This window comes from Populus nigra, chromosome 9, assembly GCF_951802175.1.
Source record: "Populus nigra chromosome 9, ddPopNigr1.1, whole genome shotgun sequence".
NCBI classification, from domain to species: domain Eukaryota; kingdom Viridiplantae; phylum Streptophyta; class Magnoliopsida; order Malpighiales; family Salicaceae; genus Populus; species Populus nigra.
The window spans coordinates 1,160,946-1,177,085 of record NC_084860.1 but is presented as its reverse complement, the minus strand read 5'-3'; the positions used below and the strand labels follow the sequence as shown (position 1 = coordinate 1,177,085).

Here is a 16,140-nt window from a genome sequence, read left to right as displayed (position 1 = left end):
GAGGGATTAATACTATCAATTTTTTTTTCCAATAGGCACTAAAATGATAAAAGAGTCGGGTTAGTATCAAGATTTATCCAAGTATTGTGCAACATGTTGGAGAGAGTGTTTGGAAACATGATTATACTTGTATTTTTAAAAAGATTAAATTTTTATTTTTTACTAAAAATTAATTTTTTTAATGTTTTATATCGTTTTGATACCCTAATCTCAAAAATAATTTTTTTAAAATAAAAAAATATCATTTCAATGTATTTCGACATGAAAAACACTTTAAAAAGCAACTGCAACCATACACCAAACAGATAAATTAACTCGAATCGATAAAAATATATATTATTTTAAGAATTTTCTTTTAAAAAATAAATAATATTATTTTCTGTAAGTTAAATTATATTTTAACGTTAATGCCACTAAATTTAATTTAGAACTTTAACTAAGATGGATGTACGAATCATCAGCTGCCAGGTCTTTAGGATTTGAATTCAAACCCCATGGGTGTTTCGAGCCGTAGGTCTTATACTTCCCCTTTAGACTTCAGTCCATTGGATGGTCAAGATTTTTCTGAAACAAAGTGGGTCCCATTCTGACTCCCATTACTGCCACGGTGTCCGTTGTATTGTCTTTCTACGGAGCACTTGATGATCATCACGTAATTACTTCCAAAACAGGGACCGTTACAAATCTCCATAGAAAGCCATCTTTGGAAAAAAAAAATATTTAAATTTAAAAAAATATAATTTGCATTGTGTTTTCAAACGAACATGAAATCTCTTTTATGCACCTCAGCTCACCTCCGACAAATAAAAAAAAAAACCTAACAAAAATTTGTTTAGTAATATATTTGTAATAATATACTTTAAAATGTTTTTAAATTCTTATAGTTCTGTTATGAAACTCAATTTGAGTTAATTATCTATGTTAATATGCAATCTAAATGATCTAGTTAAAATCTTGATGAGGTTCTATTAACTTTTATTTTAAACAAAATTGTTTCAGTTTTTTTAAAAAAATTTTTTATCGAAAACAAAGTTGTTTTAGATATTTTTTTTTTAAATTATTGACTTGAGTCATTATGTGATTACCTGCTTAATCTATAATCTTATCTTCAATCATGTTTCGTACATTATTTTCAAGAATTCATGAGGTGGTTGGTGATTTATAAGACTTTTATTTTAATTGATTTCTGAATTTATAGCATTTTAAAATTTTTATTGTAGTTGGAATTAAAACACTTTCAAATTTATATATTTTTTAAGATTTTTTGGATGGTTTTAAATATATAGAAAAAAACTTTAGAAACATTGAAAACCGTTAAAGAAAAACATATAAATTGTTTTTTTTTTGTTCAAATATACAATCAAATGAACAAGAAGTAACATTATGTGTATACATAGAAGAGGAGGTAATGCAAGATGTCAACCCTCTTAGTTTAGATCTAAAATGAAGAGGCGGCATGAATCTGATGAGGACCCCATGGATTAGTCTCACATCCCTACCACTTACAATGACTTGACATCACTCTTAAATTAGAATGGCCCTCTTCCATATTATAATCAGTTTAATTATTATTCCCCTAATTGATCTCTTTTTTCATAGCATATAATCATAATAATGATCATCAAAAGTTTCAAGATTCAAGTATTTAATGAGCTATCGACCCATATTTATGCTGTTTTTGGTTAGTTTTCAGGATAAAAAAAAACTATATACAAAAAAAAAATTTAGTGAATTTTTATTGTTTTAAAACATAAAAAATAAGACATCGTGTGTATTTAATTCAAGAACATATATTTATAAAGAAACGCTAATGAGCTTATAGTTTAATATATACTAAAGTTTTATGTAGTTGGTGTCTCAAGGTAGAGAAAATAAAAATATAAAAGAGATAAATATACATTTAATTAGAGAGACAAAAATACATGTATAAAATAAATTTATTTTTATAATAATTTTTAAGTAAATTTTTATTATTAAAAAGATAGATATATGTTATTTATTTTTTTCAAAGAACCATCTCAACCCAATACCTTAAACTATTAGGTAATGTTCTAAGATATTATTTATATTATTTTCTAACACATCCCCTCAAATGAAAGTCATTTAAACTTAAAATTCATATTATCTTGTGTTTAATTTTTATCAAATAAATAGGGATAGTGAGATTCGAACTCATGACAGCTTAGTCATTAAGGTTCTGATACTATGTCAAAGAACTATTTTAATTTAATAGCTTAAACTGTTAGATAAAATTTTAAAATATAGTTTATATTATTCCCTAACAAATTTAATTATTTCTGTCAAATATATTTATACTAAAATAAAATTCTCAAATGGAGCACAACATCCCGTTACTGCACAGCTTTGCAAGTGCTATTTCTTGAGAAAATGACAATACCAAGCCAAAAACACAGTAGAAAATAAAAGGAGCATATGATGATAATTATGACCTCTCATGACATCTACAGTGTCTTGATTTAGACAGAAAGTGTTAACTAACTCAACGCACACACAAATGGCTAGCTAGATATAAGCAATATCCTTAATTATTAACTAAATAATCTCTTACTAGGAAGGCAAGTAGATTTGATTGAGCCACATGCTCAGAATTCAAATTAAGAAAATGATCTTGTAATAAATTTTCATGATATACATCAATCCATGTATATAAATGGTTTGATGAAGATATGATTGGGAGATATGAAGGCAAGTATATGAAAACTATGGTACCGGAATTATCTTATCATTGAATCTAAAATTTGAACCTCACAATCATAGTACTATGGTTTTTATTCATTTCTTAGAACTGATGTAAATAAGCTAAAGTTATGGATTAAATGAATTAACTCAGGTAAATTCAAGTTAATTAAAAGCAATATTGTTTCAATAAAAAAAATTAAAAGTTAAAATAATTTTTTTAATTTTTTTTAAAAATTTAACCTTTATTTTTATTATATTTTTACTAAATAATTAGATTATAGATTGATTTGCTAAGTCTCTCAAAATTAACCAATGTCAACTCCTATCTAAGCTATTTGAAATTTAAATTTGATTAAGCCTCAATAAAAATATAATAATGATTGCTTTTTAAAGTGTTTTTCGTTCAGAAATATATCAAAGTAATATATTTTTTTATTTTTTAAAAATTATTTTTAACATCAACACATCAAAATAATATAAAAATATCAAAAAATATTAAATTAAAGTAAAAAAATAAAAAAAAATATTTTTTTTCAAAAATACTTTATAAACACACAAACAAACATTACCTCAAGTCTTCCCAGCTAAGTTTAATAACACTGAGAATATACTATGCAGGTGTTCCTGCAGAAACTAAAGGTTGCATATATAATTTCTTATTACATGGTTGCATATATAATGGACCCAACCTCCAAGCCCTCCTATCTCTTCATTTTTATTAACTCATTTCTCCTTTGTTTATAGCTCTTGTAGGGTCAAGCTGAACTGAACTCTGAACCAAGCTCAGTCCCCAGAAAACAGAGAAACTTCCCCCACACTTCCTCTCCTCTCAAAAACAAACCTCCCCTCTCTCCCTTTCATTATCCAACAATATGGATAGCCCACAAAGAATATCCATTAAAGAACCTCAAGTAATCCTCTCTCCATGCAGCAGTAGAAGAAGGAGAGCAAGCAGTGATTCAAACTCACCACCCGAATTCGAGTTCTGGATGGTCCAAAACCCATCTTTCCCTCAACCAAATCTTGTTACAGCTGACGAACTCTTTGTTGATGGTGTCCTCCTCCCTCTCTACCTCCTCCACCACCCCAACAACAACAGCAACAACAACAGCAACCACCCGCCTGATCCTGATCCTGACTCAACCGAACCCGAACCTCCCAGCTCCCAACCTGACCCTGAACCCGAAATCTCGCCAGCAAGCATAACCATGGAGCCAACAAGCAGTTCCAAGAGATGGAAAGATATAATATTCAAGAAAGGTGACAAGAAAACTTCAACAGCTGCCAAGAAACAAGAAGAGAAAGACAAGGACAAGGAGAAGGACAAAAAGAGAGAGAAAAGGAGTCAAAATGGAGCGAGTTCAGCTGAGTTGAATATCAACATATGGCCATTTTCACGTAGTAGATCCGAAGGGAACAGTGTGACCCGACCCAAGTTGTTTCCCGGGGCTCCCGGAACCCGGAAGGTAAGTAGTGCCCCTTGTTCGAGGAGTAATTCGGCAGGGGAATCCAAATCAAGAAAGTCATGGCCAAGTAGCCCGGGTCGACCCGGAGTCCATTTGAGTCGGAGCAGCCCAGTGTGGCAGGTTCGACGTGGAGGTGGTTCGGGCACGAAGAGTAGCTTCCCTGAGCCTGTGGTTCGGAATGGTGAGAAATCGAGCAGTAAAAAAGAAGTTACCGAGCCTCGCCGCAGTAAAAATACGGCCAATGTCAATGGCAGCACTAATGGTGCTAGAGCAAAGGTTTTGAATATAAATGTCCCCGTTTGTATCGGGTATAGAAATCATTTGAGTTGCAGGAGCGGTGTCCGCGGTGCCGACGGCAGTGACGGTGGCGCAACCAAAAACGCTGGCGGTGATTGTGGTGGTAGTAGCACTACTAATGTTGGAAATGGTGGTAATCTTTTCAATTTACGTAGCCTCTTCACAAAAAAAGTTTATTAGAGTTTGTAATTAATTGACCCTCTAATTATATTTTTTTTTTGTAAAGTATTAATTAATAGCAATATTAAGTTTGATTTAGATGTACTTTTCAGTGTAATCTCTGTATTTTTCCTTGTATAAACAAAGAATTTATTTTTCTCACCAATTCACATATACAATTAGTTTTTTTTGTTTTGTTACCAGATGCAATTAGTTAATTAAAAAGTTACTAACTTTGAAAGTTTGTTCACTTTTCGTGTGTGGGTATTGTTTGTCTTGTTAGAGCATTTGTAAGGCGAGACTTTACTTAGAAGAGTTAAATTGTGATATAAAAATATTTATTTATTTATTTATATGCAGCTCCCATAATAAAAAATTATTTAGAAAAGTAAATAATATTTTAATAAATTTAATAAATAATTATTTTATAATCTACCTTTTGACTTTACAGTTTAGAAATAATGTAGATAATTGTCTTTTAACCCAGTAAAAAATTTATTTTTGTTTAAACTTGTCACACCTATGACATATATTATATGATATAAATTATAAGATAGGATAGTCTTGTAAAAAAATAAATTAAAAAAACATAGATTTAAAAAAAATCAAAGAGAAAAAACTGGTAAAAAAATATTATTACAATAAATAATGTTAATGTAAAGTTGTAATTTTTTTAGAAAATATATAGAAATAATAATTTTATAAAAGATTTTTATTTAACATTCCTTTTGAAATATGTAAAACAAGCATTGAAAAGTTAAATTACTCATATATTTTTTTTTAATTTTTAGTTTTTTATTTAGCACATCAGAGATACTCTTAGGATGTCTTTAGGAATGCATTCGGACGTGTTCAGAAATGCAAGTACAATTTTAAATTTAAGTGTATGATTAAAAAACACAAAATCATTTAAAAAAAATTTGAGTGTATGATTTTTTTTTTAAAATCCAAGTACAATTTTACAAAAACAACAGGCTTTACTATCTCGTGGTTCAAAAACCAACCTTTGTTGTCTTATCACTTATCAGTATGGAGGAGGAAGCATGCATCGTTTTGCTTCTTGCTAGCATGCATGCCATGGCCACATCATAGCATGAGTCTGTGCTTTTCATTATTATCTCCTGCCTGCTCTGTACATTGGGCCTGCCTTCATTGAGAAGAACAGCACAGGTGTCATGTTCTGATGGGATGAGTGAAAGAAGAGCTGGGACCAAGACAGAAACATATTTCCCAAGCATATTCTCACTTGTGCCTAAAAAATTATTCGGAATAAATCTTTGTCAATTTGTTTGAATATTGCAATAAGCATTCATAAATATTGCCCATGCTCTTGCATATTAAATATTTATAATTAGCAATTAAGATTTATATATTTATTAATTTTAAAATTTATAAGATTAATCGAGATGTATATAAATTAATCCAAACATTAATATTAATAAAAAAATATTAATATTTTATTATTATATAATAGATACAATAATTTTAGTGAAAGCTCCTTTTATTTTTATGTATAACATGAACGATCTACATTTCAACGACTACTTTTAAACCGGGAAAAAGTTTGTCAGCTCAAAAATTCTTAAACAATTATATATTTATATATAAATTAAAAAATATAAGTAATTAGATCCGAATCAGAAATGTTTTTCCCTAATAAAAGCTAAGTGTAGTAAAATTTTCTCTTAATTACCTATGAATCTATATCCATTCCAAATATTTTTTGCCAAGAAGTTTTAATATGATTAACAAGGGAGTTTATTTCTTAAATTATTATTATTGAAGGTTTGAGTTCTAAAAAGAATGGCGGTTAGAAATGATTTCTTGAAAATAAACATGTTTGAATGTTGAGAGCTTATGAGTTTTGAAGAGCAACAGCTAGACATTTACCATTAAGACTAAAAGAAGATCAATTATTAAAATTGTAAACTAACTTTAGTTTAATTATAAGTTTGTGAGCTTTCAATATTGTGAGGGGACTGGTCCTGGAGAAATTGTCGAGAGAGCTGCAAAAAATTAATATCAGAAGTAAACTAGAGATGAACGAACGATGGACCCATATTGTAATATGAATTTAGCTTTTTGAGCATTGTTTTTCCTAATTGCCTTTTGAATTGTAAGTAGTGGATGCTTCATGCCATGTTTTCATTATTTTTTTCTTTTTTTCTTCAAGGTTCTTCTTCCAGTCCTTGTCTTTATATAATAAAGATGAGAGTCTAATTTTTGTAGTTTATCTTGAAGTTAAAGATTATATAAATTTTTAGTGAATATCTAGATTAATTTATACATGTTTCGACTAATTATTCAAGATTTTAAAGTTAATAATTATATAAATATCTAATGATTTTAAGATTTGTGGGACTGATAACTTGAAAAACAAACCTAAAAGGTGATTAATTGAACTACATCCCAATAAATTTTTTAATTGCCTTTTGAATTGTAAGTAATGGATGCTTCATGCCTTCTTGTCTTTTTTATTTTTACTTTAAGGTTCTTCTTCCCATCCCTTTCTTTATATAATGAAGGTGGGAGTCAACTTCTTTAGGAGGTAGGAGGTAGGAGGGGACAAATAAACATGAAAGTTATAATTAGCTCGAAACTTGACAAATTAATTATTCAGAGTCTAACCTTGATTTTTACATTGATCAAACCAAGTTCAAGTAACTAGTTAGATCAAACCATTATAATAGACTCGGGCTAATCCGTTGGCCTAATAACCCGAGCCCTTCACCTAGGTCAGATGCCATGTCGGATTCGAAGAATACACGTATAATTTCTCTTCCTTAAATTCTTTCTTGGCCAATTTCTTAGTAGCATGGCCATGCTTCTTCGTGAGTGTGGCTCACCAAGCTCAAATTAATGATCGTGTGGATTCACCTTCAGAACCAGCTACTAAATACCAGTTGCTTTCTGATTGTTTTGTGGCCTTCACTGATAAATGCAAGAAATGTAAGACTGGAAGCGAAGCCCTCAAGTTTCTGTCATATGAGTTTGTCATTGCCCTTCAGCTGCTACACCTTTTATAATTATAATTATAAACACTCTAAAAGCAATGCATCTTCTGTTAAGTGTGGATACAATCTGGTGGTGGTGGCAGCCATGTCAAGCATGACTGCTGTCAAACATGGCTGCATGGTAAGAGTCAATGGTGGGTGCCTAAACAAAGAAAACGGTGGCCACCATAATTGACTACATAAAGAAGATTGTCTCCCATATCAGCTATAAATAGAGGGTACTATTGAGAGCTGATATGTGAGACGTAGAAGAGAGAACAGATTGAGAACAAGAGAGAAACACAGAGAGAGAGCTAGGGAGAGTTGAGTTGAGTTGAGAAGAATTTTCTCTTCCTCCTTGTTTTGTTGTTTGTATTGTTTCTAAGCTTGATTAATACAAACCAGTAGCTCCGTGGAGTAGGCAAGTTGCCGAACCACGTAAATTTATGTGTGTTTGATTGCTTGAATGACCCAACAACTGGTATCAGAGCTTGTTCTTGAAAAAGAGGGTGTTTGATCCAAACTCAAAAATCAAAGTTCTCAAAACGTGTTTTTGAACATACCATCGTGTAGAGCAAGAGGAGACGAATTCACTGGTGAAAACCCGGCGAAGAACCGACTTCCTGCATGCCCGCACGCGCCGACGAAGCCACTGCCTACGCGCTCCCACGCGTAGCACGCTCTCCACGCGTCGTCTCTACCCGGATACCTGCATCTGAACCGGGTTGACCCGCCACGCCAGCAAACCGTACAGTCACCTGGCACCTCAGCAGTCAACTGCCACGTCATCCACCCAGTTAGTAGCCACGTCAGACATCGCCACGCCAGCAAAGAAGCGCGCGTGTATTTGCCACGTCAGCAAAGTGGGTCCCGGGTGGTCTACGTGGATGCCACGTCATCTTGCCACGTCATCACAAGTGGGTTTTGATCCAGTGCTTCGCAGACACTATTCTGGCCTGACACGCGGCTTCATCTGCACCGTCCGTTGATCCAAAACTTTGACTGTTAAGATCTGAGCCATCTGAAGTCCGATTGGGGTGATCTCAGTGTCGTTTCCAATATTTTTGGCCGTTCCGGACACATCTGAAAGGTCAGATTTGACAAATTCAAATCAGAGATACAGTCAAAATGGCAGATGAAATAAAGGCTGCGGGAATTGAAAAATTTGATGGATCAGATTTTGGATATTGGAAAATGCAAATTGAAGACTATTTATATGGGAAGAAACTTCATCTTCCTCTCTTGGGGAGCAAACCGGAGAATATGTCAGAAGAAGATTGGTTGCTTCTTGATAGACAAGTTTTGGGTATTATCCGGCTATCCTTATCAAGAAGAGTTGCTCAAAATGTTACGAAAGAAAGATCCACTGCAAGACTAATGGAAGCCTTGTCTGGGATGTATGAAAAGCCCTCGGCAAACAATAAAGTGCACTTGATGAAGAAGTTGTTCAACTTGAAAATGACAGAAGGCACCTCCGTCACACAACATCTCAACAACTTTAATACCATCACAAATCAATTGTCATCTGTAGAGATTGAGTTTGATGATGAGATCCGTGCACTCATTTTGCTAGCTTCACTTCCAAGCAGTTGGGAAGGTATGAGGACAGCCGTGAGCAATTCAGCTGGAAAATCCAAACTGAAATATGATGACATCCGAGACTTGATTTTAGCTGAAGAAGTGCGAAGGAAAGACTCAGGTGAAAGTTCAAGTTCAGGATCAGCTCTCAACATTAACACTCGAGGGAGGAGACAGGATAGAGGCTTATCCAGAGGCAGATCCAAATCAAGATACAGAAGTAAAAGCAAGTCCGGACCCAGAAAGCAGGCTGAATGTTGGAATTGTGGCAAACCTGGTCATTTCATGAGGAATTGCACAAAACTGAAAAAACCTGAAGTTGACTCTGCAAACGCTACCACAGATGAGGTGCAAGACGCTTTGATTCTTGCTGTACAAAGTCCGATTGATGATTGGATTCTTGATTCTGGTGCTTCATTCCACTGTACACCACACATGAGATGATGCAAAACTATGTTGCTGGAGATCACGGTGTAGTCTATCTGGCCGATGGACAACCAATGAAGATTGTGGGTATAGGAGAAGTGCAGATCAAGACAATGAATGGATCTACATGGAACTTGCAAAATGTAAGGCATGTTCCTGGACTAAAGAAGAAGTTGATCTCAGTCGGACAACTTGATGAGAGTGGTCATTCAATCCTCTTTTCTGGAGGTATGTGGAAGGTATCAAAGGGAGCAATGGTTTTGGCTCGTGGAAAGAAAACCGGCACCCTGTATATGACCACAAGATTTGAAGATATTATTGCCTCTACTGAAGTAGAAAATCAAGCGCAGCTATGGCACTGTAGACTCGGCCATATGAGTCAAAAGGGGATGAAGATACTTCAGTCGAAGGGAAAACTGCCAGAGCTTAAAAATGTTGATCTAGACATTTGTGAAAGCTGTGTTCTTGGAAAACAGAAAAAGCTCAGTTTCTTAAAGGTTGGCAGGGCCTTAAGACCAAGAAAGCTAGAACTGGTGCACACAGATTTATGGGGACCTTCTCCAGTGGCATCTCTTAGAGGTTCTTGGTATTACGTAACTTTCATTGATGATTTCAGCAGAAAGGTATGGGTCTACTTTCTGAAAAATAAATCTGATGTGTTCGAAACATTCAAGAAGTGGAAGGCTATGGTTGAAAATGAATCAGGTTTGAAGTTGAAATGCTTAAGATATGATAATGGAGGAGAATACATTGATGGAGGTTTCAAGGAGTATTGTGCTGTTAATGGTATCAGAATGGAAAAGACCATTCCAGGCACACCACAACAGAATGGCATTGCTGAAAGAATGAACCGGACCATCAATGAACGAGCTAGAAGCATGAGGTTGCATTCAGGGCTACCTCAAACATTCTGGGCTGACGCAGTTCATACTGCAGTTTACTTGATCAACCGTGGACCATCAGTTCCTTTGGAGTTCAGATTGCCCGAGGAAGTATGGAGAGGAAAAGAGGTACAACTCTCTCATTTAAAGGTCTTTGGGTGTGTTTCCTATGTGCATATAGATTCTGATGCTCGCAACAAGCTAGATGCCAAATCCAAGAAATGTTTCTTCATTGGCTATGGAGATGAAGAATTTGGATTTCGGTTCTGGGATGATCAGAACAGAAAGATTATCAGAAGCAGGAACGTGATCTTCAATGAGAAAGTTTTGTACAAAGACAGATCAAGTGCAGAAACAGATATGACTGATTCAGATACAAGTCCACAAAAATCTGAATTCATCAGATTAGAAGGGCTTCCTGATGTTACTGAGCAGAATAAAACTCAAGAGTCTTTACAAGAAGATTCAAGCACATCTGTATCCACCACTACACAAGACGATGCAGAGCCAAGTGAACCAATTGTTTATGTTCGCAGGTCTTCAAGGACTATAAAGCCCCCACAACGGTTCACACTTCTACTGAATTATATTTTATTGACAGATGGTGGTGAGCCGCTAAGTTATGAAGAATCCTTACAAGATGGAAACTCAAGCAAGTGGGAGTTAGCCATGAAGGATGAGATGAGTTCGTTGTTGAAGAACAAGACCTGGGAGCTGACCACACTACCTGAAGGAAAGAAGGCTTTGCAAAACAAGTGGGTCTACAGAGTAAAGACTGAGCATGACGGAAGCAAACGGTTCAAGGCAAGACTTGTTGTAAAAGGGTTTCAACAAAAGAAAGGGATTGACTACTCTGAGATATTTTCTCCAGTTGTGAAACTCACAACAATCAGAGTTGTTCTGGGGATAGTAGCGGCAGAGAATTTACATCTTGAACAATTAGATGTAAAAACAGCTTTTCTTCATGGAGAATTGGAGGAAGACATTTACATGCAACAACCAGAGGGGTTTGAAATACCAGGAAAGGAGAACCAAGTCTGCAAGCTAAAGAAAAGCCTATACGGTTTGAAGCAAGCTCCAAGACAGTGGTACAAGAAGTTTGACAACTTCATGTGTAGTTCGGGATACACAAGATGCCAGGCTGATCACTGTTGCTATGTCAAACATTTTGACAACTCCTACATCATTCTACTATTATATGTGGATGATATGTTGATTGCAGGATCCAACATTGAGGAGATTGACAAGCTGAAACAACAATTGTCAAAACAGTTTGAAATGAAGGATCTGGGAGCTGCTAAACAAATACTTGGCATGAGAATCATCAGAGATCAAGACAAAGGCATACTAAAGCTTTCACAAACAGAGTATGTCAAGAAGGTTCTCAGCAGGTTTAGTATGGATAATGCTAAACCAGTAAGTACACCTCTGGGGAATCATTTCAAGCTCAGCAAAGACCAGTCACCAAAAACTGAGCTAGAAAGTGGATACATGGATAAGATTCCATACGCCTCAGCTATCGGCTCTTTGATGTATGCTATGGTCTGTACCAGACCAGACATTGCCCATGCAGTGGGAGTTGTAAGCCGATATATGAGCAATCCTGGAAAGCAACATTGGGAGGCGGTGAAATGGATCATGAGATACTTAAAAGGTTCATCAGAGACATGTCTTGCTTTCACAGCTGGTGGTTTGAAACTTGAAGGTTTTGTAGACGCTGATCTAGCAGGAGATGTTGATAGCAGAAAGAGCACTATAGGATATGTATATACTCTAGGAGGGACTGCTGTTTCCTGGAGTTCTACCTTGCAAAAGATCGTCGCTCTTTCAACAACAGAAGCTGAATATGTTGCAGTCTCAGAATCTGCAAAAGAGATCGTATGGCTGCAGAGTTTTCTGAAAGAATTGGGCAAGATGAAGGAAAAGGGTACTTTGTACAGCGACAGTCAGAGTGCAATCTTCCTTGCCAAGAATCCAGCATTTCACTCCAGGACGAAGCATATTCAGATCAAATATCACTTCATCCGACAATTGCTAGACGATGAGCAACTAATGCTAGAAAAGATCTGCGGAAGCAAGAATCCAGCTGACATGTTAACCAAAGGAGTTACTCTTGATAAACTGAAGCTGTGTAAAGCTTCAGTTGGTCTCAGAAATTAAAAGACAGATCTAGCACCATTTGTGTCCAAGTGGGAGATTGTTAAGTGTGGACACAATCTGGTGGTGGTGGCAGCCATGTCAAGCATGACTGCTGTCAAACATGGCTGCATGGTAAGAGTCAATGGTGGGTGCCTAAACAAAGAAAACGGTGGCCACCATAATTGACTACATAAAGAAGATTGTCTCCCATATCAGCTATAAATAGAGGGTGCTATTGAGAGCTGATATGTGAGACGTAGAAGAGAGAACAGATTGAGAACAAGAGAGAAACACAGAGAGAGAGCTAGGGAGAGTTGAGTTGAGTTGAGAAGAATTTTCTCCTCCTCCTTGTTTTGTTGTTTGTATTGTTTCTAAGCTTGATTAATACAAACCAGTAGCTCCGTGGAGTAGGCAAGTTGCCGAACCACGTAAATTTGTGTGTGTTTGATTGCTTGAATGACCCAACATCTTCTTCTTCTTTTTTTACTCCTTGGAATTTTTTACACTTTGACCCTCAATTTCTTTGTCTTCTAATTTGGTCCTACAAAATTTGTGATTGATCTTGGTGTTTTGCTTTTCATGCGTGCGTATGGGGATCTCGTGGTGTTGAGAAAATGTTGCATCTCTTGGTTAATTCTTGGTTTTGCAAAACAAATTCAATTCAATTAATTTACAATAATTAGAGCTTAACGATCAAATATGAATCTTAAACAAATGCTAAGTCCCTCTTTTTTTAAAATCAAGGACTGATTTGCATGGTTACTGAAAAAGTTTATGTACCCTTTTTTATTTTGGTCTCCCGACTTTCTTTTTCAATTTGACGCATTTGCATTGATTTTATTTATGATTTGATTTGGTAGTTTGTTTTGCTTGATATAAAAATTTTGCAATGTCAATGAAAATTTGATTGTTATTTTTTTTATTTTTATAATTGATTTTATTTTTTAATTTTATCCATCAATATTTTATTTTATTTTATTTTATTTTTATGTAAAATTTGATCATTATTTTTCTAATTACTATTTGCTTTGTTTCTCACTATTTTTTATTGATTATTTATTCAATTCCATCCCTCAATATTTTATTGATTGAGGATTTGATTTCGTTATTTTTGTGGGTTTACTTTCAATGAAGTTAGTTACAATCTCATGATCCGGGTCACAAGTACTGAAGATTAGTTCGACTTTATTTTTTAGATCATTTTTAAAATCTAATATTTTTTTTTAAAATCATTTTCGACATTGAGTTGGTTAGGGGTTGAATTTTATAATTTTATTTTTGAAGTTATTTCAACCTCATGTCTTGAGTCGTAATGTTAATTGGTTAACACATGTCTTTTGTTTTTCTGTTGTTTTCTTAGATTTGATTTTTTTTCAAACGTGGAAAGCACCACTAGGATTTATATTCCATAAGATCTTGCAATGTCAATGTAAATTTCATATCTATATTAAATTTATTTTTTATTTTTTTATTGTTATTTTTTTTATCATTTTTTAATTGATTTTTTTTAATTTTATCCATCAACATTTTATTTTATTTTTTAGTACAATTTGGTCCTTATTTTTCTGATTGCTATTTGTTTTGTTTCTCGTTATTTTTTGGTTAATTAATTTTTCAATTCTATCCCTCAACATTTTATTGATTGGGGATTTAATTTCGTTATTTTTATAGGTTTATCTTTTATGATGTTAGTTACAATTTCATAATTTGGACCACAAGTTTTGAAGATTAGCTCGAGTTGACTTTATTTTATTTTTAGGTTCTTTTTTAAAACTGAATTTTTTTTTCCTAAAAAAATCATCTTTCAACATTGGGTTGGTTGATGGTTGAATTTCATGATTTTTTTTCTTTTTTTAGGTTTATTTTAATCTCATGTCTTGAGTCGTAGTGTTAGTGAGTTAACACAAGTCTTTTTATTTTTCCGTTGTTTTGCCCTTCAACATTGGATTATAAGAGATTTGAGCTTTGTTGTTGTTTTTTTTCCCTACAAGGTTATCTTGATCTCAAGATCAGGTTGTGTATTTAGCAAGCTGACTTGGGTGGATTTAGATCATTTTTTTTGTTTTTTTTTAATTTGATTTTTTTTCAATTTTATCTTTTAACATTTGATTGTTTAGAATTGAGTTTCATATATTTTTTTTAAGGTTGTTGCATTCTCATTTGATGTTTTTACCTCGTTATCAAATACTAGGATGATATATTTCTATAATATTGGCAAAAAAAATTTTAGTTAATCATTGCAAATTTTTTTCGTAGTTTAATTTGTTTACTGTAATTGTCTATTTTTTTTAATTATATTATTAAATTAAATATTGAACTAAATCAAGTTAATAAAATGAGTCTTTGATTATTTGTTTTTTTAAAAAACACCAACATCACCTTAACATCTTTTTTACATTGAAAAAACTTTGCCCTGCTAGTAATACAGTTCATGTAAATAATCTAGCTACAGCTAATCACGTGGCCACAAAGCCCCACTGGGATTCATATTCCATAAGATTGCTCCAATATTCATTCGATGGTGTGTGGTAGGCTAGACATGTGAAGCCCATCGGAAAAATCGAGGGGTAAAAAACCCAGACTCTACCCTTGGTATTGTTCCTGATTTCAAGATAAACATGAAGATACGGATTGGATACTGGCGTAGCAGAAAACCATGTGAATAGATTAAAGCCACATATCCGGTGTGTAGCAGGTAAGGATATTTTGAATGACACGTGCTCTTCAAACTCTTTCTGAATGAGCCCTTCCTCCTCATAAAACGCCAACATCTCATTTTCATCATATTCAAGGACAACATTGAATCTGTTGCCCTGAAGTTCTATCTGTTCCATCAAAGCAGAAATTACAAAATGAGCAAAGGGAAAATTTTCTAAATATCGAAGAAGTACAAAAATGTAGAGTTGAAATACAGTAAAATGGGCGAGGGAGGACCTGAAATCTCCATGTCTGCATTTGAAAACTGACCATTTCCTTTATTCTCAACAAGTGTGAGTCAACCTTTTGGATTAATTCTAGCTTAATCAAATCTTGGATGTGAACTAATTGATCACAATCACGAGCTATGGTAAAAGGGATCAGATTTGCAATTCTTTGCAGCGAATAACAATAGGACACGTCTAACCCAACCAAATTGGATGGAAGCTCTAGGAGCGTTTGAAGCATTTTGCATTCCGCTAATGAAAGGTAATTGAGTGTACCAATGTCCTTAATGCTTGGTGGAAGAAAATAAATTGGAGTTCTACTAAAATTTAGTGTCGTCAAAGAGTATGGCAATGTAAACGAGGTAAATCTGGAATTTTTCATTTCTGAAAACCTGGAGGGAAAGAATAGCTTCAATGGAAGAGATGTAATGTAAGATGTGCTTGCAACAATTCTATCAATGTGATGCAACCTGCGTCGCTGATGATGCTCTAAATCCATATTCAAGCTCTCAAGTTTTGAGCAACCACACAAAACAAGCTCTCAAGTGAATTCAATCTACTCATTTCTTTTGGAAGT

The 16,140-nt window shown here is 34.1% G+C and overlaps 1 protein-coding gene and 1 pseudogene across 1 annotated transcript; one reads left to right on the top strand and one right to left on the bottom strand.

Annotated features, from left to right (window-relative positions):
- The first annotated feature begins 3,397 nt into the window (after positions 1-3,397).
- Positions 3,398-4,788, top strand: LOC133702880 (uncharacterized). Its single transcript, XM_062127206.1, has one exon. It carries the CDS (start codon positions 3,573-3,575, stop codon positions 4,641-4,643), a length of 1,071 nt encoding a protein of 356 aa, XP_061983190.1. The 5' UTR covers positions 3,398-3,572; the 3' UTR covers positions 4,644-4,788.
- An 826-nt stretch (positions 4,789-5,614) lies between these two features.
- LOC133703587 (disease resistance protein RPV1-like) overlaps positions 5,615-16,140 on the bottom strand; it is a 32,145-nt pseudogene continuing 21,619 nt past the window's right edge.